The sequence below is a fragment of the Vulpes lagopus genome, chromosome 7, assembly GCF_018345385.1.
Source record: "Vulpes lagopus strain Blue_001 chromosome 7, ASM1834538v1, whole genome shotgun sequence".
In the NCBI taxonomy this organism is placed as follows: Eukaryota; Metazoa; Chordata; class Mammalia; order Carnivora; family Canidae; genus Vulpes; species Vulpes lagopus.
The window spans coordinates 19202223-19224542 of NC_054830.1; the positions used below are offsets into that span (position 1 = coordinate 19202223).

General features: G+C 56.1%; 1 protein-coding gene across 8 annotated transcripts in view; it reads right to left on the bottom strand.

The window, feature by feature from the left end:
- CACNA2D2 (calcium voltage-gated channel auxiliary subunit alpha2delta 2) overlaps positions 1–22320 on the bottom strand; it is a 139689-nt gene that overhangs the window by 60481 nt on the left and 56888 nt on the right. For all 8 annotated transcript variants that reach the window (XM_041761257.1, XM_041761254.1, XM_041761255.1 and 5 more), the window contains exon 3: positions 7329–7445. In XM_041761257.1, coding sequence (XP_041617191.1) covers positions 7329–7445 — 117 coding nt within the window. The remainder of the gene's footprint in view (positions 1–7328; positions 7446–22320) is intronic.

Sequence of the window (22320 nt, forward strand, 5' to 3'; positions counted from 1 at the left end):
TTTGTGATCTGACCTCTGACCGGCAGAGCCTCAACTTTTCCCTCCCCGACCTGGGGCTTCCTCCCCATCCTTGGGAGCTCTGGGCAGGTACACAGGCTCAGGAGCCAGGGTGAGCGGGGGAAATCACGACCCTGCTTTAGCCAGGTAGTAGCCAGGGCTGGCACTGCCTCTGCGCCTGTCTTCTCATCTGTAAAATGGCAATTCTGCTCTATAGTGAGTGGAGACTGGCTCCACACCCAGGGTCAGGCTGCGGGCAGCGGGAAAGTCTGCTGAATGAGTGTGCAAGTCAATCACAGGGAGGCTGAGCAGAGCTCTGGGGATGCACCTGGCATCAGAAGCAGGGCCACGGGCAGGCAAGGCTGGCACCCCATCTTGGAGGGAGATCTGGGCCTGGGTGCCTCAGCTAAGCTGTCTCCTCCTGTCTCCACAGGAGGTAATCCATGCTGGTCGGGCAAACAGGATGTGGAGCTTCCTGGCCTGACACATGGCTCTTCAGTTTCCTCTGACCTGCAGTCACTTGGGAGAACTCAGCAGGAGGGCAAGTGAGTGTAAGGCTGACCCACCAGGTTCTGGGGACCTCAGGGGTTGCACCCCAGGCCCCCTGCCCCTTTGGCTAGCAGATGCTGGGGAATGAGCACAGCTCTTCTGACCCTTCTTGATGCCCCCTTACCTTGTAGGAGGAGCCAGGAGAGGCATAATCCCATGGATCGAAAAGCCCGGCCCAAACACACAGCTCAGCCTTTCCTGAGGCCTGACAGGCCCATCCAGGCCAACATCTGGCCACCACCAGCTAGGGTGGGTAGGAGAAGAGGAGGAATGATATTTCCCCTGAGGATCCTGTGGCCACATCCTACCTGCACGGTCTCCCTCTTCCCAGGAGGCCAGCTGAGCCAGGAAGCCTCCAAGGGCGCTGTGGCTTCTTGGCCACCCGGTGGGGATGCAGACAGGGGAGGCAGCCTGCCTTCGCCCAAGGCTCACCTTCCCTCCCGCCCACATTCAGGCGTCCCCCTCAGAGGAGCTCCCTCGGAGCCCTGTTCCTGAGTGGTCACTCTCCCCCACCGCATGCTGCCTGGCCTCCCCTGAATGCTCACCACCGCCCGGGGCCCCGCCCTTGTCTCCTCCCTGGCCGGCTCCCTCACTGCCTTCCTCAGTTAGGTGGGGGGCCCCGAGGGTTCCCACACAAGGAGCCCATTCACTCATTCAGCATTCCCCCCATCCCTGGGGGCCCCAGGTGGCTCCTCTGGGTGGCACTGGCACCTTGCCAGGAAGTAGCAGCGCTGTTTGGGTGAGGGGAGAATAATGAGCTATAAACGCCGCAATCAGGGAGAACCGGCTGCGCAGGCCCCTGGCGCCCACGCGTGCGCCTAATTGGCTCCACGTGTCTGCGGCTCCTTTCGAGAGCGGGAAAGTGGAAGGGTCAAGATCTCTTAATGTTCATAATGAAGGGGAGGCAGAAGCCACCGCTGGCCCCACATAAACACCTTTTAATTGCGCCAAGAAGGGTGGGCGGGGGCAGCACGTGCTACAGAGTCCCCCGCTTGTCTGTCTCCCCTTACCGGGCCTTGTAGAGCTTTCCCAGGCTGGAGTCAGATCCCAGCAGCTGACCTCTAGCCAGAAGGCAGAGCCACGGCCCTTGCACCTGTTCTACTTCTACGAATATTCCCGGGCCAAGCCTCCTCCAGGCCTTTCCTTGCAGGGCTGATCTACTCGTCGGACACCCAGCAATCAGTGCACCACACTGATTGCACCTAGGTCTGAACCAGTTTCCAGCTGTCCCGTGCCAAATTTCCCCTTGCTGCCTCCTTCAGGCAGCCCTAAGCTCACTTTTACCCTCTTAAACTGAAGGAACCTTCTTCCTGCTGGGGCTGGTCCAGTCCATCTGTACTTCTCTGAGGTCCCCATGTCCCCTGCTTACTGAGCTTCTATTCATCATGGCTGCATCTTTCCCATTAGACCAGTGGTTCTCAACTGGGGGCCGGGAGGGCGGGGGCTTTGCCCCTAGGGGACATTCGGCAAGATTTGGACATATTTTTCCGTTGTTACAGCTGGGGGAGTGGTGTACCGTTGGCATCTAGTGGGTAGAGGGCAAGGATACTGCTCAGCATCCTGCAAGGCACAGAGCAGCCCCCACAACAAAGAATTCTCCTGATCAAAATGTCAGTAGTGCCGACACCCTGCCTTCAATGAAGCCTTAGAAAGAAAGCAGCCAGTAAGCAGGAGCTAGAGCTAAGTGGAATGAGCTCTCTCCTGAAAGGGGGTGGTCTGCTCCACAGCTCAGGGGGCGTCCTCGGCCCCCTCCCTGGCTCATTCCTCTTGTTCCTCTGAGCACCCAGCCCAGAGCCGGGTTCCTGAACAGACCTGGCCACACTGCCAACAATGCATCAGTTTAATTGGGTTAAGTGGCCATTAGCAGCAAAAGCAGGGCGGCTGTGTGCAGAAGGGTTTTTAATTTTACTCTTTAAATGATGCTTGCTCTCCAGAGAGGCGAGGGTGGGAGGGTGGGAACGCTGCCCACTGGAGCCCCCGGATCCAGGGCTGCAGCTGTACCACCCCCTGTTCTATGTATCTGGGCTTCACCGGGCTGGGCTGGGAGGGGTGCTCAGTCTCCACTGCCCAAGCTCTGTGGGGGCAGAGACTTGCCCAAGGTCACTAGGTCATCCCAGAGAAAGGCCCCTTCAGAAGAAACCAGAGCCCCACCTCTTGCTCCCTCAGCCCTGCCTCCCTGAAGACAGTGAATGTCATGTGGCCTCCAGCAATAGTACAGAGCGGGTCAGCACTAGGAGGCAATCTGTGGGTTCTGAAACCCAAGTGCCCAGGTCTAAAGCCTGAATTTGGTGTGAGACCTGGGGTCAGTGGCTTAACCTTCTCTGGGGTTCAATTTCCTCAAATATAGATGGGAATGAGATCCCCTTGGCTTGTAGAGAGAATCTGGAGCAAGTGATCTGGAGTGTTCTGGCTCATGGCACTTGCTCTGGCACTTGGCAGGTCCCAAGAAAGAGGCCAATAATCACGGAAGAGATTTATTTCTGCCCATTTTAGGGGAAACATTCTGACCTCTGAATCTACACAGAATCATCTGTGGAGCACTGGAAAATATTGAAGCCTAAGTCTACCCCTGGAGAATCTGACGTATCTGGTTTGGGTTGGGGCATGGGCATCATGCTTTAAAAGCTCCTCAAGTGACTCCAATGTTGGAGCAGATTTTTTTTTTTTTTTTTATTATTTATTTATGAGAGTCATACAGAGAGAGAGAGAGAGAGAGAGAGAGAGAGAGAGAGAGGCAGAGACATAGGCAGAGGGAGAAGCAGGCTCCATGCACCGGGAGCCCGACGTGGGATTCGATCCTGGGTCTCCAGGACCGCGCCCTGGGCCAAAGGCAGGCGCCAAACCGCTGCGCCACCCAGGGATCCCATGTTGGAGCAGATTTTAAAACACCACATGAAGACAAAGGTACAAAAGCATGGAACCTGGAAAGGTCTTGGCCCTGGGAACAGTGGGAGGTATCTGAGGTGGAGCATGGGGAACATGGCATGGCAGGAAGGGCAGAGCTAAGGACCAAGGTATCTACCTGGATCCTCAGGCAGGCCTCTCCACTGCCTCTGGCTTGTCTGAAGTTGGAGGTAAGGAGGTCCCCCTTAGAGCAGGTTTCTAGAAACATTAATGTCCCATTCTCTGGAAACCAATACAATGAAGCCACAATGCCCAGGGCCTCACCCCCAAGAGGAGGCTGGAGCCCCCTGCGCTGGGGTTACTCCTCACCTTACCAAGCCTGTGTCTCCTCCTGTGGCCCTTTCTCTAAGCCACATAGCAGAGGTGCCAGGGATGGTGTTGAAGGTAGTACAACCCTTGGGGATGCTTTTTTCTTTGTGGCCTTTATAAATGATGGCTCCTGGAGCTGAGACCAGAAGTACTGCAGGGATGGTCTCATGTACCTATTTTACAGAAGAGAGACTAAGGCCTGGGATAGGACTGAGTGCTCTATGAGGGCAGGCACAGGGCCTGTCCTGCCCCTTGCCCCTGTCCCCCCGACACCGCCTGGCACACAGGAGGCCACTAGTGACTGTGGATGACTCAGTGGAGAAAGAAATACAACCAAGTGGAAATGATTTTTCTGAGAGTGGCGTTGTGTGTCAGGGGCCCCGCAGGGAGTCCAACAGTGTCCTGATTTGGGTCCATCTCTGCCTCAATGTGTTGTAAGAACTCAGGTACCTCCTTCCCTCCTCCTGGGACTCAGGACCCTTAGAAAGTGGGCCCTGCTCAGAGGACCCCTCTCCCTGGGTAGTATAAGTCACAGGACAGCGCCCCTCCCTGTGTCCAAAGCTGAGGCCCCAGCAGGTTTCCTGGACTTGGGAAGGCTGGTTGCCTGTGTCACAAGGCCCCTGACCTGGCCTGTCCCTGCCTGACTCTTGGCCCCGTAAATCACCTTGTGCAGCTTGGAGAAATTCGTAACAAGCATCTGATTGTCCCTGATTAGATGAGACAATGAACTTCCGTCCTGCATTGCTCAGATCCCTCTTTGCAAGCCCCCAATTAAAATTCCAGACCAGAGCAAGAGGATTTAAATTGGATTACTGGATGGGGTCCAGGGAGAGAGGAACAATGGAGTGGGGGGTGAGGGGTCCAGGCCCCCACATCCTTGCCTCCATATGCACTCAGGCTGCAAACAAATGTGGGAAAGGAGAGAAGGGCCAGAACTTGATTAAAAGCAAATTTAAAACATAATTAAGACCGAAGCTCATCCTGAACAATTAGGACCGTGGCAAGGGAAGGATGGTTGTCCTCTGCTTCCTCTGGGGACATGGACAGAAGCATCTCATGGGCATAGAGCCAGAGGCACTGCAGCAGGAAGGAGTGGGCCAGCAGAGCACTGGGAAGGTAAGGGCTGTGGGTTCTGTGCGTACCTTGGGACTCATGTACGGAGTCAAGGACCTGGCTTAGCATCAGATTGACCTGGGTGTATATCCTGGCCTGATGCATGGCATGTCCAAGTCTCAGCATACCTCCCCTATGTGAAGTGGCCCTCCCCCACAGGGTGATTGTGAGAGTGGCCTGTGGCACATACGCACATGGTGAGAACCCAATTGGTGAGTCCCCTTTCCCATTATTCTGCTATTGAAAATAATTCGTATTTGGTGCCAACTGTGGACCAGGCCATGGGCTAGGCTGTGGGGAGGGAAGAGCCATCTGCCCTGCCTCATGGGGTTGGGGACAGCATGTGGGGTACAGAGAGAGGGTTGTGATCAGGACCCAGGCGTTGGGCTCTCCCCTCCCTGCCAAGCTCTCAAGGTTGATTGATTGTTTAGGAGTGGGGAGAGGAATTGGGGGAGGGCCCCCAGCCCTGTAATGCCCAGAGAGGATGGGCAGGGGGGCTGGGCCCTGGCCTCTATGTGTGCTTGGCAGGCCAGGCACCTGTCATCACCAGTAGTACTCAGCACCGCTCACTGAGGTGACAGTCCCAAAGCTGGGGTCGGCAGCAGGCCTTAAGGCCCAAAGGATGCCTCTTCCCAAATTCATCAGAAGGTTTCAACACAAATTCAGGGCTGGTGGTCTGTACTTTGTAAACTGGAGCAAAGCAACAAAGTAGTGAGCAAATGAGGAGTCTGGAATGAATGGGACAGAGAGAGACCCAGAGAGAAGAGAAAGGAGGGAAGAGCATCCAGGTCAGGCCCAGTCTTGGGAAAAGCAAGGAGAAGACATGATGTGCTGGGTGGATGGGGCAGTAGAATGTTTCTCACAATCAGAGGAGATACTCTTGGATTCCCCCTCCAGGGACTGCTGTTCCAGCCAAAGGCTGGGCTTTACCTCCTTCCCATGGCACTACCTTTCTCCAGTCATCTCCCCACCTGTGACCCCAGGAGATCCTGAAAGTCAGGCTGGGTTGGAGGCTGAGCCCAGTTCCAGGTCGTTTAGATCCACACTGGGTGGGAGGCTGTCAGGGTCCACCTCCTCTGGGCCTCTAGTCCCAGGATGCCAACCTCTCCCTATCCTGATTCTAGGTCACATGGGATGGGCAAGGGACCCCAGGGGGGGAGAGCAGGGCTCAGGTCCCGGGGAAGTGGATCCTAGTTCTCTCCTGGGCCTGGATGTGGGGGGTGTTTGGGCCAGGTCACTGCTCTGATTTGACTCAGCCAGGCCCCTGGCCTGAGCCTGGGTATGGCTGTGTGGATTTGCTCATCCTTTTTTGTCGCTAGTTTTACTGAGACACAATTCACATACTACAAAATTTGCCCACATAAAGTATATATTTCAGTGTTGTTTTTTTTAAAGCATATTCAGATTTGTGCAACCATCACCACAATCTAATTTTAGAATATTTTCATCACCCCCAAAAGGAACCCTGTACCCATTAGCAGACACTTCTTATCCCCCCTCCCCTTCCACCCTCTCTTCTAGCCCTAGGCAACCACTAATGTACTTTCCATTTCTATGGATTTGCCTATTCTGGACGTTTCACAGAAATGGCATCCCACAATAGGTGGTCTTTTGTGGCTACCTTCTTTTGCTTAGTAGAATGTTTTCAAGTTATCGAGGTTGTCATGTGTATCACTACTTAATTCCTTTCGACTGGACTCCTCTTTCTGGCACTGGCTAGGGCTGGGGCAATGGCAGCTGTGCCTCTGATCTGGGGGCAGCTTGGACACCCTCCCTCATTTATTATACAACCCATGGCAACCCATATGCCCCAGGGCACCTTGCAGCTCCAGAATCCCCTCCCCACCCGTACTCCCTGGGATGGGTGGAGAATGAGGGGTCTGCTGGCTTTGTCCAACTGATCAGGGCAGCCTAGCAGGTTCTGTCAATCTGCAGAACTATAGCTCCTTGGAGCTGATAGGCACAACCTCTCCAAGATTAGAGGGGGAAACTGCACTCAGAGGGAGGCAGAGAAACATTCAAGGTCATGGGCAGAGCAGAGGCTCTGACCTCTAGCATCACATGGTTCCAGCATTCTCTATGCGGGCATTCTGGGCCACTCCATACTCCCTCCCCATCAGAGCTGCAGCCCACCCTCCCAGCCATCAACAGGTGTTCCCCCAGGGCACACTTATAGTACAGAGGAATCAGAGGACTCTAAGACTGCTCGGACCCCACCTTCATGCCCATGGAAGGCCCCCGAGACCCCAGATCAGCCTCATGGAGCTTCCTCCTGATAAAACCACCTGCTCCTGCCAGACCTGCCCATATCCAGGTGGGCACAGGATGGCCAGTGACAGCCCAGCCTGAATTTAGAGGGCCAGGAAGGCCATGTGTTCACACCAGGTGGGGACATCATCTGTGCACGGCAGCGCTACCCCACCTGGCCCTCCCTTAGCCCACACAATGGCACCTACCTTCAGGGCCCGCACCTTCCTGTCCAGCAGGCTCTCAATGTCTCCTGCCACCTTTTCCACCAACTTCTGAGGCTCGTTCTCCTGCACCTCAAACAGATTCCGGTTGTCCTTGTAGATCTAGAAGGAAGCAGGAGCCAGGGGTGAAGCCAGGGTGGTCCCACAGTCTTATGCCACAACCCCCTGCATATCCTCTTTGCCCAGTACGGTCCAGCCCTTGGCCCTGCCCCAACTCTGGCTCTGGCCATGGAGAGAGTATGGATGTCTGGGGCTTGGGCCCGGTGCCCTCCTGAACATGAAAGATGGCTATAGTCATAGATTCCACAGCTGGCCCTGGCTGTGGCTGATGGGATGGGGCTGTCACTGCCTTCTCTGGACTCAGGATTCCTCTTTCACAGGTGCATGAGCAATACCCCGCTGCTGACTTCAGAGCAGCTGAGAGCAGCAGAGGCAGAAGGGTGGGCTGGCGAGGAGGCAGGGTGGGTGTGTGGGGGAGACAGAACCACTAAGCACACATTGCATACCACATGCCGGCTGACATGAAGACACTGTCATACTTACTACGCACACCTACACACGCATCAGAAACCCAGAGCCACCCCTCCCCGAGGACTCAGGCATCTGTACCCCTTTTTGCTGGTGCTGCCCCAGGGCACTTACAGAAACTGTAGGGCTCCTCTGTCATTCAGGGCACAGAATAAGGGGGCAGGGACCCAGGAAAAAGGTAGGTGGGGAAGACAAATCTGCCTCCCTCTCCTCCTTGGGGACTGGGTCTGTGCATACATGCACATGGATGTGGAAAGCTGACAGTTTGCATCTGCATGTATGAGTGTGTTATGGCTCAACACACATCCATCTGTGTGCACGTGCCTGTGTGCTGGGGGTGGGGTTAGAGCCCCTAGATGAAGCCTGGGGCTTCTATGTGAGTCACAGAAGCAAATTCAGTGAGCCTATTTGTTCCAGGCCAGGGTCTTGGGTGTGTGCACATGTGTGAGTGTGTGCATGTGCATGAATATGTGTGTGTGCGTCGTACACCCCTGCATGTGTCCATCCAGATGACCCCAGGAGGTCTGTTCCCCAAGCTGACTCTTTCCCAGAGGTCACGTGCCACTACTGAACTGCCACCACTGGGCCGTGCCATCGGGCTGTGCAGAAACAGAGGGATGTAGAGAACGAAGAGGTGATGAGGAGATAAGGAGGTGGGAGAGGCAGCTGATGAGAGACAGACAGGCAGGCAAGATAAGGTCGGGAGAGTGACAGCGAGACGTGGAGGAGATAAGGCCTCCAGCAGCTGATGGGGGAGGAAGTAGGGGGCTGGGTGCTAGAGCCTGGGCCCTGCTGTCCAGGCAGCACCCAGCAGCCCAAGGGTTAAAGTGCCACACAAAGCCAGCTCAGGCAGTCTCCTCCTCCTGCCGCCCCCCCATCCCTCCTGGCTTCTCTTTTTGTCCTTCTCTTAGAACAAAATAATTTGTGGTGAATTCACTCCTTCCCACAGAGCAGTGGCGATTAGAGGGTGAAGCGTGAGGCCTGGACGCAGGGCAGGGAGGATGGGGACCTCAAGTGGGTACCACGGCCAGTCTGCTCCCTGGGCTCCTTAGGGCAGAGGCCCCCAGATGAGAGGCAGTGATGGGGACAGAGGTCAAGGAGGGGTCTGAGCCCAGTGGCGGAGGCGGGGGTCACAGGGAAATATGGGGACCTTGGAGCCTAGGGCCCACTGTTGGGGGAAACTGAGGCTCAGACACAAGAAAGGACAGGTCAAAGCCACATGACTCTGAGTGGCAAAGCCAGGTCCTCCATCCTCCCAGACCTCTCCTTCCCAGGTTTCAGGACTCTCAAGATTGATTGATTGATTGATTCAGATCACAGGTAGGAGGGGCAGAAGGAGAAAGAGAATCTCAAGCCAAATCCGTGATTCCTGGTGCCCTGAGGGCAGAGCTCTAGGGGGGCGGGGAGGGGGGAGAGGAGGGGGCTGGATCTCAAGAGCTGAGATCAGGGCCTGAGATCACAACCTAAGCAGAAACCAAGAGTAGGTCGCTTAACCACCTGTGCCCTCCAGGCGCCCCCCCAGGTTTTAGGACTTTAAAAATACACACTTTTCTAATCATGGGCCACCGCCCCAGGCACTCCTTGAGCCTCATCTCAGCCACACTGGCCAAGCGCACCCTTGGTCCACTTGCACCAGCAGGGGGCGCAGCTGCCTGGCTTCTTAGGGCAGGGAATGAAGTTCCCACACCGGACTCCTGTCAAGGTCATTCTCAGGTGTCCCAAACAGGGTTGCCCATAGCAGTGGCTGCCTCCTGACAACTCTCCTCCAGGAGCTGGGGAGTTCCTCTCCATTGGGTCCAGGGTATCCCTTGCAGCCTGGCATGGTGACTGGGCCAGGGCTCTGGGGCCACAGAGGGAATGGGTCTCCAGGTGGCAGGGTCATACCCCAGGGCTCTGAGAGGTGGCATAAGGGCTTGAAAGCAGGCACTCTGTCAAGAGTCACCTCTGAACCTCAGTGTCTGATTTATTAAATGAGAGAGTAGCTGTCCCCACTTTGCAGGCTGATGGAGGCCTGCAAAGAACCTATGCTATTGTCACTACTGCTATTGTTGAGGATCACCAGAATTCTGCAGAAGGAATCACAGTCCCTCTCTGCCTCCACTCTGCTAGATCTGTACACTAAGGATCTGAAGTCACTGGCTCTCATTCCTGGGCAGACAGCCTCGGTCTCCTGGGGTTGGCCCACTTCCAGCCCCACCCTCTCCCAGGCCTCCCTGGTAGCCCCTCTCCAGCCATCCTGTCTTTGTCTCCAACACCTCAGGCTGGGCCCTGGAAGTGACAACAGGGGGACCTAGACACAGGGACGCCACTGATACAGCATAGCAAGGACAGCTCGTTTCTAACTCTCCCAAAGTACTGGGCCTGTGTGTAATGGACCCTTGGCAAATGCATATGCCCGATTCCATGTTCAAGAGCAGAGCTCTGAGACCAGCTAGACCTCAAGCTGACTCTTGTATTTCTGCTTGCAGCTGAACTACCCCTTGGAGCCTGGGGCTGCATCTGCCACGCTTCCTTCCTGTCCCAAGAACCCTCTATGACACCCTCCTGCTCAACTCTGGTGGCAGCCCATGGACCTGGCATGCCCCTGCAGGCTTCTGGGTCCCCAGCCCATCCTGATGCCCACTACCACACTTTTGCTCATGCTGTCCCTGCTTCTTTTCCATCCTTCCCTGCCTAAATCCTTCCTAGAGCAAGGGCTAGAAGGAATTTCTGGGGAGATGAGAGCTGAATCCTAGAACTGCAGGGGCTGGTCAAGCTACCAGCCAACACTGTCCCCCAATCCTAAGAGTCCCTAAGGTGAAACAGCCCTCGTTTCCTCTATCTCAAGTGCCTCACCCCTCTCAACATTCCCCTGGACCTGTTCCACTTGCTCCTGTCCCCTGCGATAGGCCCTGAGCTGAGCCCTGTGTCCCAGGGAGATCTGAATGATAGAGTTCAGCAGATGGTCCCACCCTGGGAGATAGGTCATCTCTCCATTGATGCTGTCTGAGGAGGTGCTTTCTATCTACAGGCCCAGGAGAGAACCTGGGAGAGCCAGGGCAGACAGCATGCCCAGGGCTGGCTCCCCTTGAGCCCCAGCCTCTAGCCCTGGTCTCTGGGGCCAGCTCGGATGCAACAGACAGGCCAGGGTGCACCAGTGCAGGGCCTCAGCAACCACAGCAGGACTGCATGCCTGCTGGTGTCCTTGGCCCAGCAAGCTAATTGGAAAAACCCAGCAGCTCCCACAGTAGCACAGCCTCCAAGGTCTCCACCTCTACACAGGCAGGTGGATTGAGGAAAGAGATGGGGGCCAGCAGGTCTACAGGTTGTCACAGTTTTCACACTAGCAGTTATGGGGAAGGAGGAGGCAGGGGCTCCATCCCATAGAGATGGTGAATGGTAGTGGGACAGGGCAGCAGACTAGCAGACAAGCTGGCTGGAGCCCGGTGAGCATGTAGGGGTGGGGTAGGGGGAACAGGGAGAACAGGGGTGGCTGAGACCCCAAGGGACAATAATTCAGAAGGCAGCTTGCAGCCTCTTGTTCCCAGGAGTTCCTGGCTCCCCTCCCTTGTACCAGATACCTATGGCCTCCTCCCCAGAAGGGCACCTCCCCCCATCGGTCCCTCCATCTCTCCCCTCATCTCCTCACCTCCTTCCTTGCCCAACCCCCTGCCCCCGGCCCTGTGCTGGCCCCAACCCCAACCCTCTCTCAGTTCTAGTGATTCTTTAGTTAAGCAGCATTTCTGGCCAGCCTTTCAGCCTAGGGATTTCCAGGGCCGGTGGAGGCTAAGGCCTCCTCAGGGGGTCCAGAGCCTCCGCCATGGCCCCTGCTTCTCTGGGTGGCTCCACATAAAGAGGTGAACCTAGAGGACACTTTGAAGAACAGCGACCTTGGACAGGAGGCACAGGGACATGCACAGGGGCAGATGGAGCCAGCCTCAGCCCTACAGCTCCCAACAGTCCTAAGAGTGGGGTCGAGTTCTGAGGAACCTGGAAACAGAGAAAGCCACTGCAGGAGACAACAGGCCTCAGGACCAGGGACCCGGACAGGCCCCTGTCAGACCAGAGAGGACTCTGCAAAGTCTCAGAAAGCCAGCAGCAGTGGGGCCTAGCCCTGAGCCAGCACTCGACCTACCTGGGGAGAGGAGGAAGGTGTGGGGAAAGGAGAGGAAAAGGAAGGTGAGGAGGGGAAGCAGAGAAGGGCGAAGTTGCAAGGAGGATGGAGGCCCTGGAAATGCCCCTATGCAGAGTGTTTTCACACTCGACCTCACCGATCTTGAACAACCCAAAGAGGGACACTTCTGATCACGTCTGTTCAGCAGACAGGACACTGGAGGCCAGAGAGTTTAAGTTATGCAGTAGAACTCAGATTCAAAGGGGATCTGTCTGACCGAAGCCCCTGTTTCAAGTCATACTCATTCTCATACTTGAAGGTGAGGTACAAGGTGAGGTGGAGGGGCACCAGGGATGGGGGGGCCTGGGGGGCAGACCTGGGTCACAGCAGGCGAGCCGGCCTGGAGGGGAGGACCAGCAGAATCAGCCTCATCAACTAACCAACCACCCAGCCCGGGGAGTGAAAACAGACGCAGACGCATGTGAGGCTCCTCTCTGCAGCGAAGGTGAACGGGTCCTAATCTCTGGAAAATTAAATCAGAAAGAAAATGGAACGAGGAAGATTTGACACAGGCTGGGCCCTGCTGCTGGCTGTGTCCTCAAAGGCTCAGGCTCGGCTGGGTGTTCGGCTACCTGAGGGGCCCCAGCATCCTGGCACCCCCCCCATGTTACTGGGGAGGGTGCAGGCTGGACTGGGGATGTGGAGCCCCACAATACAACCCCCAGGGATGTGTGTTCTGCAACCCCCTCCTCCCCTCCCCCTGCCAGTCACGTCTTGGTGTCCTGTCCCTGGTCTTGCAAGGAGCAGCCGGTGGGGGTCCTGACTGCCCAGCCCTCATGCCAACAGCCCCCTGGAGGGAGAACAGCGAGCAGACCAGAGATGGTGGGCTAGACCCCACAGGGCAAGCACTGGAAAGGCCACAGGGGCTGGGACTGGGGCCAGCTGCTGGAATGGGGTGCACCTGTGCCAGGGATCAGGAGAGTCTTGGGTGGGAGGACAGGGGTCTCGCGGTAGTTTAATGATCCTGATCTGGGCCAAGAGGTGGGGGAGACAGGTGATGACTGATCAGGGACCCCAGCCTGTCAAGGCAAAGCTGGGCTCTGGGCTTCTGCCCTTCTGTCAGGCTGGTGCCCATTTCCTGCCTTTGTGGGGAAGATCGAGGGTACTGACATAGCTGCTAATCACCCTTGAAGACCATAGGATCGAGGGAATAGTCAGATACCCTGTGGTCCCCTCCCATGGAGAGCACTCAGGACAGATCCAGGACAGGCTGCGGCTCCTGGGCTTTCCCTTCACCCAAACCCTGAGCTCCACAGCTCAGCTCCTGATGGGATAATGGGGACTGCCCCACTGTGGGTGCAGAAAAACCCTAACCCAGCTGCTCAGGAGACACACCAGGCCCTGGTCTATGTATGTGTATGACCGACAGCTCCCCAGGGCCAGTTGTAGCCCCTCCCTTGCCTACCTAGTACAGGACTTACAGTAAAGCAAGGGCCAGAGAGCCTCAGAGCACATAGTCAGTGCACAGGCAGGGATTAGGTGCCACTCACTTGCATGTTCACCAGCTGCTGATATTCACCTGCTGACATGGTAGTTCTCATGTGGCCATGCCACACCGCCACCGTCCTGTGGTGGGCTGGGTCCATAGTTAGCTGTAGATGGTGTCATGCCACTAGCAGGGCTTGCACATTGTGATGCTCGCTGTTACATGATTAACATTCATACTGAATAGGGATTTCCTGGAATGAACCCTCCGTTTAGAGGAAGTCGCAGACACCACCCAGGCCTTTACAATGCAGCCCTGTGTGAGCTACAGTGGAGAACACAAGGCAGTGTGGGGGGAGCAGGGAGGAGGGCTCCTGGTGTGGCTTCTAGGAGCGGGTCAGACATGGCCCTCCTGGGTCAGTGGCCTATTAATTGCTCCACTTCCTCCCCACCCCTGCCCCCAAATCCTTACATTTCCATTGGGCCATGCCATATTCATGCCACAGGCTCTGGGGCCCTCTTGAGCCCAGGGCAGCAGAAATGGACCAGATCTTGTCCCTGCCTTCCTGGGACTCACCATCCAGAGGGGACAGATGTCCCTTCAGACTGCTAAGAGTAGAGGGGTGGCAGAGGGGAGAGGTATGCAAGAGACACAGGAAATGGAGCTGGCCTGCTTGGGTACAGCCGCCCTGGAGGGAGCTGCCCAGGAAAAGACTGGGATGGTTTTACAGGGGAGAGTCTGCAAGGCTCAAGTGGGAGTCTGTCAGACTTGGGGGTGGCTGGGGGCTAAGAGACCGGGCAAGAGTAATTGTAGGTGCAGAGGCTGGGAGAAGGAAAGTCAGTGGACTCTGCAGCAGCAGGAGCACAGGGGCTTGTGAAGGGCAGAAGGGAAGTGGGGGGCTGGGTGGGGGGACAGATTCTGAGCAGATAGGGAGGTGGATACCCAGGTGGCTAAGTGGAGGGAGAGTGTGGCCTGGATTATAAGGTAAGCCGGCCCTGGTGGCTCAGTGACCCCTTGGCCCCCAAGAGGCAGCTGCTAGGAGCTCTCACCAGCAGATTTCCCTTCGAAAAACTCACAGGGGCACAAAGCCCCCACCACCACCCCCAGCAACGCCTCCCTGTTTTTAAAGTTAAAGTTTAGTTGACTGTCATCCATTACCGCAATTAGTACATTATGTCTAATTATGCAATTAGTGTAAAAAGTGCACTTGCTGCTGAGAATGGGAAATTACGCTGCCTCGTTACGCTGTAAAATCCATGTCATAAAAAGGCTCAGTCTCTTGTTTTTCAAAAGACTCAAAACCCAACACAAAACAATAAACCAAATCCTCCCAGTTGAGCTAGGGCCAGTGTACGCGGCCCTCCCTGCACTTGCCCCCACACAGACCCCCACCTCTGGGAGGCCAGCTGTACATGCCCCAGGCTGAGGCCTGGGCCACCACAAGGATAGGCTGTTTGCGGGGCCCATTCCTGGGTGTGGCCCGTCTTCATACTCTGAAACAGATGTGAATTTCTAAGCTGACTTTAAAGCCATGGTAATCCTGATTATCCATCCATTATTCCAGACTTGACTTGGAACAAGGCCTCCCTGTTAAGGCCTATGTATTTCAGGTGAGAGCAGTCCTGGAGGGGCATGGCTCCACCCAGCTCTAAGTACAAGACTTTTCTCCAAGGTTCCTGAGGGCACAACTCTGAGGTTCCTGATGGCATCCGTGATGACAGGTGCATTTTCCAGATCAGGGGAATTGAAGGAACTTCCCCATGCTCCAGGCTCCCAAGCCCCGGGAACATTGCCTGGATAAATAGGGAGCTCTTCATCACAAGAAGCATACAAGCCTAGCCATCAGGGGTGTTGAGCAGGAATTCACTTATGGTCATTTTGCACAGGGCTGGTCTCCAGGCTGCCATTAGCAGCAGCATTCCCACGGCTGTGCGCCTGTGTGAAGCTTGTAGTCTGTGACTTTCTTCCCTAGGTTCCTGCTCCCTTGGTGGTCAAGCAAATAGTCTGCGGACAGGTAGGGGGTGAGAAAGGAATCTGACAGGGTAGGGGGTTGTCTAGCACCTCTGCTCTACCACAGAGGTGACAGTGCCAAATGGCCAAGTTCATGGGGGCTGGGAGAGCACACTTCAACGTCCCTGACTGCCTGTGTTAGCACTGGGCACCTGTATCTCAAGAGGGTGATGCAGTGCCACGGACACCCCTTCCCAGCCAGGAGTCTGCCCTGACCTCAGGGAGATGATGCATGAGCCTCCTAGGGCTGCCACTGCCGAGCTCAGACAAGGTGCTCACGGAGCAGAGAACCAGAAACATGGAGCCCCAACATCCCAGGGCCTGTGGGGCACCAGGGCCCCTGCCGCCACACCCACCTGTACCATACAGCCATTAGTCCTGGGTGTGCCCAGGTATCTGGGTGCTGGCCACATCCCAGTGGGAAGCACGCACTGGGAACGCGGCTGGACTGTGGGGATGCAAAGGGCCTGGATCTTATTAGAGGGACACCTGTTGCCCAAACACAAGGCTGATGGTTCCAGCCTCCAGGCCTCTATCTGCTCAGGTGCCCTTGAAGAGCAGGGGAGCATGCCACGCCTCAGCCACCTGGACACCAGAGGAGATTCTTAGGGCCCTGTCCTCCGGATTTGGTTCAGGATAGCATCAGGAGTGAGCGACTTGAGCCCGAGGTGAATGGAACTGCAGGCAGAGCTGGGGCCCCTGCTGGCTCCCAGCCCTGAGCCGGGAGCACCGGCTGTTGAGGCAGCTGGGAGGGAAGCTGTGCCCAGCACACCAGCCGGCACGGGGGAGTGCGAGTAAACACACCCGCGCTTCCCAACTCGTGTGGCTGGTGTGGGCGCCTGTGTTTATGGGAAACAGGTTGTTTGTGCCAGCGTCTGGGCCCCCATGCCACCCACCCTGGCTCAGCTCTCTCCGGCTGCCTCCCCACCCAGTGGGACCCGCCTTCCTTTTCCCAGGACTCCGCAGCCTCTCAGCTGCGGAGGGACAACAGTGACAGGTCCTACCCTTCAGGTGCTGAGACAGGGCTCAGCACTTTACCCAATGAGTCAGAATATTCCCCAAAGACAGGTATGGTTATGATCCCCGTTTTACAGCCAAAGAAACCAAGACTCTGGCAGCTGGAAAAATCGGCTGGACACTAGGCTGGGGGTGGAGGAGTCCATGATACTGGGTTTCTCAGTCTAGTCATCAGTTCCAGGTCCTAGGGCCTCCGAACCACCCCTACCCCCGAAAGCCTGGTCTGCCCTTTACCTGGGGCACCACTTCGAGGAGCCCTGGCCCAGCATGGCCTTAGATGTGTACCCTGCCCTCTGAGAGCAGGGCACACGGCCCGTTTCTCCCATACAACAGCCTAAGAAGAGAGACCTGGGGCCTGGTCACTGGTCTGCTATCTGGCCTTTTCAGGTCCTTCATCCTCTGACCTCCTGCCTCTCAGGGGCAAGAGTCCTGGCAGGGCAGGGTGCAGGGCTCTGGGAGTCAGTGTGGACAGCGGCTCCAGCAGACCCTTGGGAACCCAGGGAGGATTCTTCATCATTTCATGGCTTTAGCTATTATGGAGATCTCCTCTGTGCCTGTACCTTGGTCCAGAGTGGCAGAAACTTAGCCCCATAAAGACCCTCATGAAATAGGTTTGAGGCTGGCCAGAGGCAGTTTTGAAGGCGATGGGGCAAAGAACATAGCCTGCTTCCTTTGCCCACATCACCTCCATTCCACCCTCCCAGCAGGTTTGGCAATCCTCTTCAGGGTCTGGGATAGGTCTCTCAGGGACCCCAGAATGTCCAGAAACCAACCCTGTCCTGAGAGTCCCCGGGCAGGCTTCCTGGGGAGGGAGGTGGGTTCACCTGATTTTTCTTTATCCATCCCCCTTCCTGACCTGTGACAAGGACACCAGGAGGTGCTCAGCAGCTAGGCAGCTTCTGATCTCACAGACGAGGAAACTGAAGTGGCAAAAGAGCCAGAATTTGTCCAAAGGGGAGCCCTTCCTGCTCCTGAGTCCTCTCCACTTGTAGCCAAGAATGGCTAAGAAGCTGTGGCCCAAATCCTGGCCCTGTTCTTTACCAGTCAGGTGGCTTGGCACGAGCCTTCGCCCTCAGCATCCACACAGCCTTGAGCTGCCTCAGCCAGGCCTTGTGGGGGTGTTCCTTGATGATGAAAGGTCACAGGCAAGATGCTGCTGGCTTCTCATGGGGCCTTCTTCCAGGGCTGCTCTCAAGGCTCTGAGAGATTTCCTTGCCCCATGCTGCCCTGCAGGGCCAGACCTTCCAGGCCTTGCAGGCGAGAGGTCTGCCCTTTGCTCCCGCTGCTGAAGATGTCCCCAAATAATGATAGCACTGATCACAAGGAGAAGCCCTCTGGCCAGCTGCTTTTGTGAAAACATGAGATCTTTGCAAATCAGGTATCTTCGCAGAGACAGAGAAGTAAGGCTGGGAGATGGCTGCAGCCTTCCATGGCATCCAGGGCCAGTCTGGGAGTAGGGTCATCACAGGGTCCTACCCCATCCCTGTGCACACACTATAGGTCTAGGCGCACCAGTCAGACCTTCCAGATCAGCTCATACACACTGACCTCACCACATTCACACCCAGTGCCCAGGAAGCTGCTATGGACCTTGCCCGGCCTCACACTTAGGCTCACAGAGATAAAGCACCACAGCCCAGATGGATCCACTGGCTGTCATTGGATGTCACCTGGGGTAAGCTCTATGGGTTTCTGTACCTCTGCAGTAGTCTGGAGCCATCTGAAATATTTTAAGCAGTGAAACTTCTCTGGCGCCCGATGGTTGGGGCTACCCGAAGGTCGTGGCCCTAAATCCTCCTGATGGACACAGTCCTGGAGAGGCTCCACACAGCCAGGGTGCTGGGCCTGGTGAGGGCCAGGACATGCCTGAGTGATGGTGGCTTCTGGAACAGGTCCCTGGGAGGGTCACAGTGCTCGAGTGTCAGGCACTGATAAGGCAGTGGGTACCAGAGCCAAGTGGGAACCTGACTGTGGTGAGTGTGCAAGCGAGTGTATGAGGGAACACAGCCATGCTGGCCAATCTTGTCCACATCCTGCGTCAGCACCTCCCAATCCCATCTTTGTCCTTCCCCTTGTTTTTCTTTTATTTTTCTCCTACTTCCAATTTATAGGCTCTTCTCGAATTTTATGTATCTCTGTAAGTGCCCTTAAATCTTCTGTAGACTACGTCGGAAGCATACAAAAACAAACAAATAGTACTTGGACACGGAGGCCTTGCACATGCTGAAGCCACAGTGAGGATAGGCACACATCAGGGATGTGTGTACACCACAGACATGCACATGCTGGGGACACACCAGAGGGCCCACGGTCTCCTGTCATTCACAGGCTCTCCTGATCCCTCAGAGCAAAGTTCCCACATTTGGACAGGAAAAATTCAGAGTAGTCACCACAAGAGAGTGTCCCAGAGCTAGGGGGCCAGGATCTCCACACCCCTCCAGGCTAGGTGCTCCTGATCCAGCCCTTGCCCCTCTCTGCACCTCAGTTTCCCCTCACTATACTGTGGCGAGGGAGGGACAATCTTTGGCGCCCACAGCCCCAGGTTCTCTCTCCATGAGTGTAAGAACCCAGAGGCCGCTGGGCCAGCATTTGTCTTCACTGCGTCCATGCGCAGTGTTTGCCATGCAAACGAACTATGCACACAGGACCCAGTGCCCAGCCATACCAGCAAATGCTATGAAGGCCCTTATCTAAACATGAACTTCCAAGTGAGAGTGCTGTGCTCAGGGAGGCAGATGCTGTGTCCAGACTCCCACTCCAGGTGGGCCACCCCTTTGGTGCCCAACTTTGGGGGCTACTTTATGGGGTGAGGACTGCCACAGGAAATGCTAACACCAGCCAGCCATCCGTTAGATCAAACCCTCATAAGCCCTAGACATTGTCCCCATTTCATAGACAAGGCCACTGAGGTATAGAGTAATTAGTGGAGCTGGGATTCAATGACTACTACACAGACTAATTCAATGACTACTACACAGACTAACCACACACTAGACCATGTTCCAGACCCCCGCCCCCTCCTCCCACCAGCTGGTCTCCATTGCATGGGAACCTGTGACCCTCCACAGCCCCAACCTTGTCCCCCAGGCCTCCTCCTCTGGGAAGCCTCTCGAATGCCCCCTCAGCTATGTCCATGAGGTCTCTTGCCTTAGGGCTATGGGCATCAGTGGGGGGTCAGCTAACTCAGGTGTTTGCAAATCTTGCCCTGTTTTAAATGTTCTTGGAGAGCTCATCTTTCAAAGGCACCTGGACCAATCCTTGCAGGAAATGCAGCCCCTTCAGGACCGTGAGCCCCTATTTCATCTGCCCAGGATCATCCGCTCAGATTGATGCATGGTGCCAACTGAATCCTCAGTGGCCCCACCAGCACCCAAAGGACCCACCAGGCCCTGAGGTCTATCTGTCATTTGCCCAGCCTGTCTGCTCAGTAGGACTGTAGGAGGGGCAGGCACTGATCTGCACTTGACCCAGTGGTGGGCATGCCCCCAAAGAGGTGCTTCTACCTGCAGAAAACCATTCTGGCCTTGCAAGTCTGGAAGTCTAGGATCTCAGGATACAGATGGGTAAACTGAGGTCCAAGAGGGAGAGGTAAGTAGCAGGGCAGGGCCAGGAAGACCCAGGTTCCAGCTGCTGGCACCTCCTTCTGTACGAGGGAGGGCAGAGAAAACTTTCCAGAAGAGGAGTGGGCATGAGTGGGGAAGAGAGAATGTCCATCTGGCAGGGGAATGGCCAACAAAGGTAGAGGTGAATGGGCAGCTAGGCGCAAAGCAAGGAAAGAAAGCTGCTGGGCAGGGGTATCTAGTGGCAGGGCAGAGGCAACTTTGTCCTCCACCCCTCACTGGAGCCTTGGGGAATGGTATGCTGGTGTGAACGTTCTCAGAACTGTGGGGTCACCTGGCAGACTGGAGGTGGGAGGCCTGGGCTTCTGTCCTCTCTGCACCCCCTCGTCCCTGGGGCTAGGTGCCCACCAGGTCTTAGCAGTGTTGATGCTATGGGCTCCTGTGTCCTCTGCTCAGAGACCTCCAGCAAAAGGACGGACGCCTGAGCTTCTAGCTCTGTCAAGGGCTCCCTGAGCAAGGAGGCGACGAGGGCAATGATGCCAGCAGGACAAGAGCGGAACAAATTGCCCCAATTACGTAAGGCGCCTCTATTTCCTCCTTAGCAGGGAGAGGAGACCAGGGAAGCTGTGTTTCAACTCCACCCCCACCCATGCCACTGGGCCTACTGCGAGACCTCTCACAGGGGCCCACTCACAAGTCTCCCCCAAGCAGGGTCTGTAGGCCCAGGTCACTGGGGGTACTGGGGAAGGATCTTTGGAAGATCCTGCTTTCCCCTTTCCTGGGGCCTACAGGATGGGACCAGGGCAAAAGGCCTGGGTCTGATCTGTTCAGTCGTTGTTCCTTGAGTGTCTCTGAGTGTACCCTAGCCTCTCTGGTTTTCTTGCCTGTACACTGGGGTGGGCAGCCCATGTGTTAGGCCTCTTCCCTGCCCCGGCCACTATGGAGTCCTGGGGAACTCTGAGCCTTTCCAGAATCCAATTATAGTCCCTACCTTGTCATACCCTCACTAGGACATGCTCAGGTCTGTTCTTCCTAGTGACCCATAGGGGTCCAAGCAGGAAGCCCCTTTCTCCAGACTCTAGAACCAGACTAATATGCCATACAGCCACATCCTCAGCATGGCCTCTGGACTGCCCTTGCCATGAACACAGTCCTGCCTCCACTCCCACCCCAGGGCCTGGACCCCTCTGATTTGCTCATCCTCCATCCCAGGAGAATGCCCTGGGGAGCACTGGAGATGCCCCAGGCCAGCGCCTTAAGGTAGCGCCCTGCTTCTCATCCCTACCTTGCCACAGGTGGTCTCTGCCCAGGCCCCTCTTCCAGCTGGGAACTGGGTGTGCCTGGAAGGCTGGCCTGCCAAGCTGACTGGGAAAGTCCTTGTACACAGCCCCATGCTTTGCTGGGTTGCCAACATGCCATGAAGCCCCAGCTAGCAGGCTCTTTGAGTTTATGGTGCTAGCAGGTGAAGGTTGCTAAACTGTAAATTTATCTCTTGCCATAAATGCGGGCAACATGGGGGCCAGTATATATGCCTGAGTGTGTGTACATGGGTGCCTGGAGGCATCACGTGCTGTGTACAGCAGAGTACGTGTGCACAAAAGAGGGTTGGTGTTCCTGTGATTTTGCAATGCACGCCTAAGCACGCGTTCTAGGGTGTGTCCTGGGACATGAAGGTCTTCCCAGGTCTGTCCTATGCACAGTGTATACACAGATGTTCTCCGAGGCCTACTGTGTGCTATACTTGAGCAGAGGGACAGGGGACTTGGGGCTGCACTCAGGGAAGGATGCACCTGACCTCATTTGTAGTGAGCTTTTCCTGTGTGCACATGTGAGGCTGGACGAACGCACACCAGGATATGTGCTCCCCAGGGCATTCTCCTGGGATGAAGGAAGAGACAGCAACTTAGAGGGGTCCAGGCCCTGGAGAGGGAGTGGAGGCAGGACTGTATTCATGGCAGGGGCAGTCCGGAGGCCGTGCTGAGCACATGGCTGCATGGCATCTTTGTCTCCCTGCCTGTCATCTCAGAAGGATGAGAGCCCAGTCCTGGTTACAGAGCCACACTGGGCTGGTGCCTCCTTCCAGCCACTGACCTCACCACCACAGAAGCCCCCCTGTACACCCTGCCAGGCCACAGCATAGAGAGCCCCAGGGCACAAACTCCATCCCGTGTGTGTGTGTGTGTGTGTGTGTGTGTGTGTGTGTGTGTGTATAGCGACAATGGGACCGCAGGCTGAGGTGATCCTTCCTGCCCACCCCCACTCCCAGAAGATCTAGAAACACCA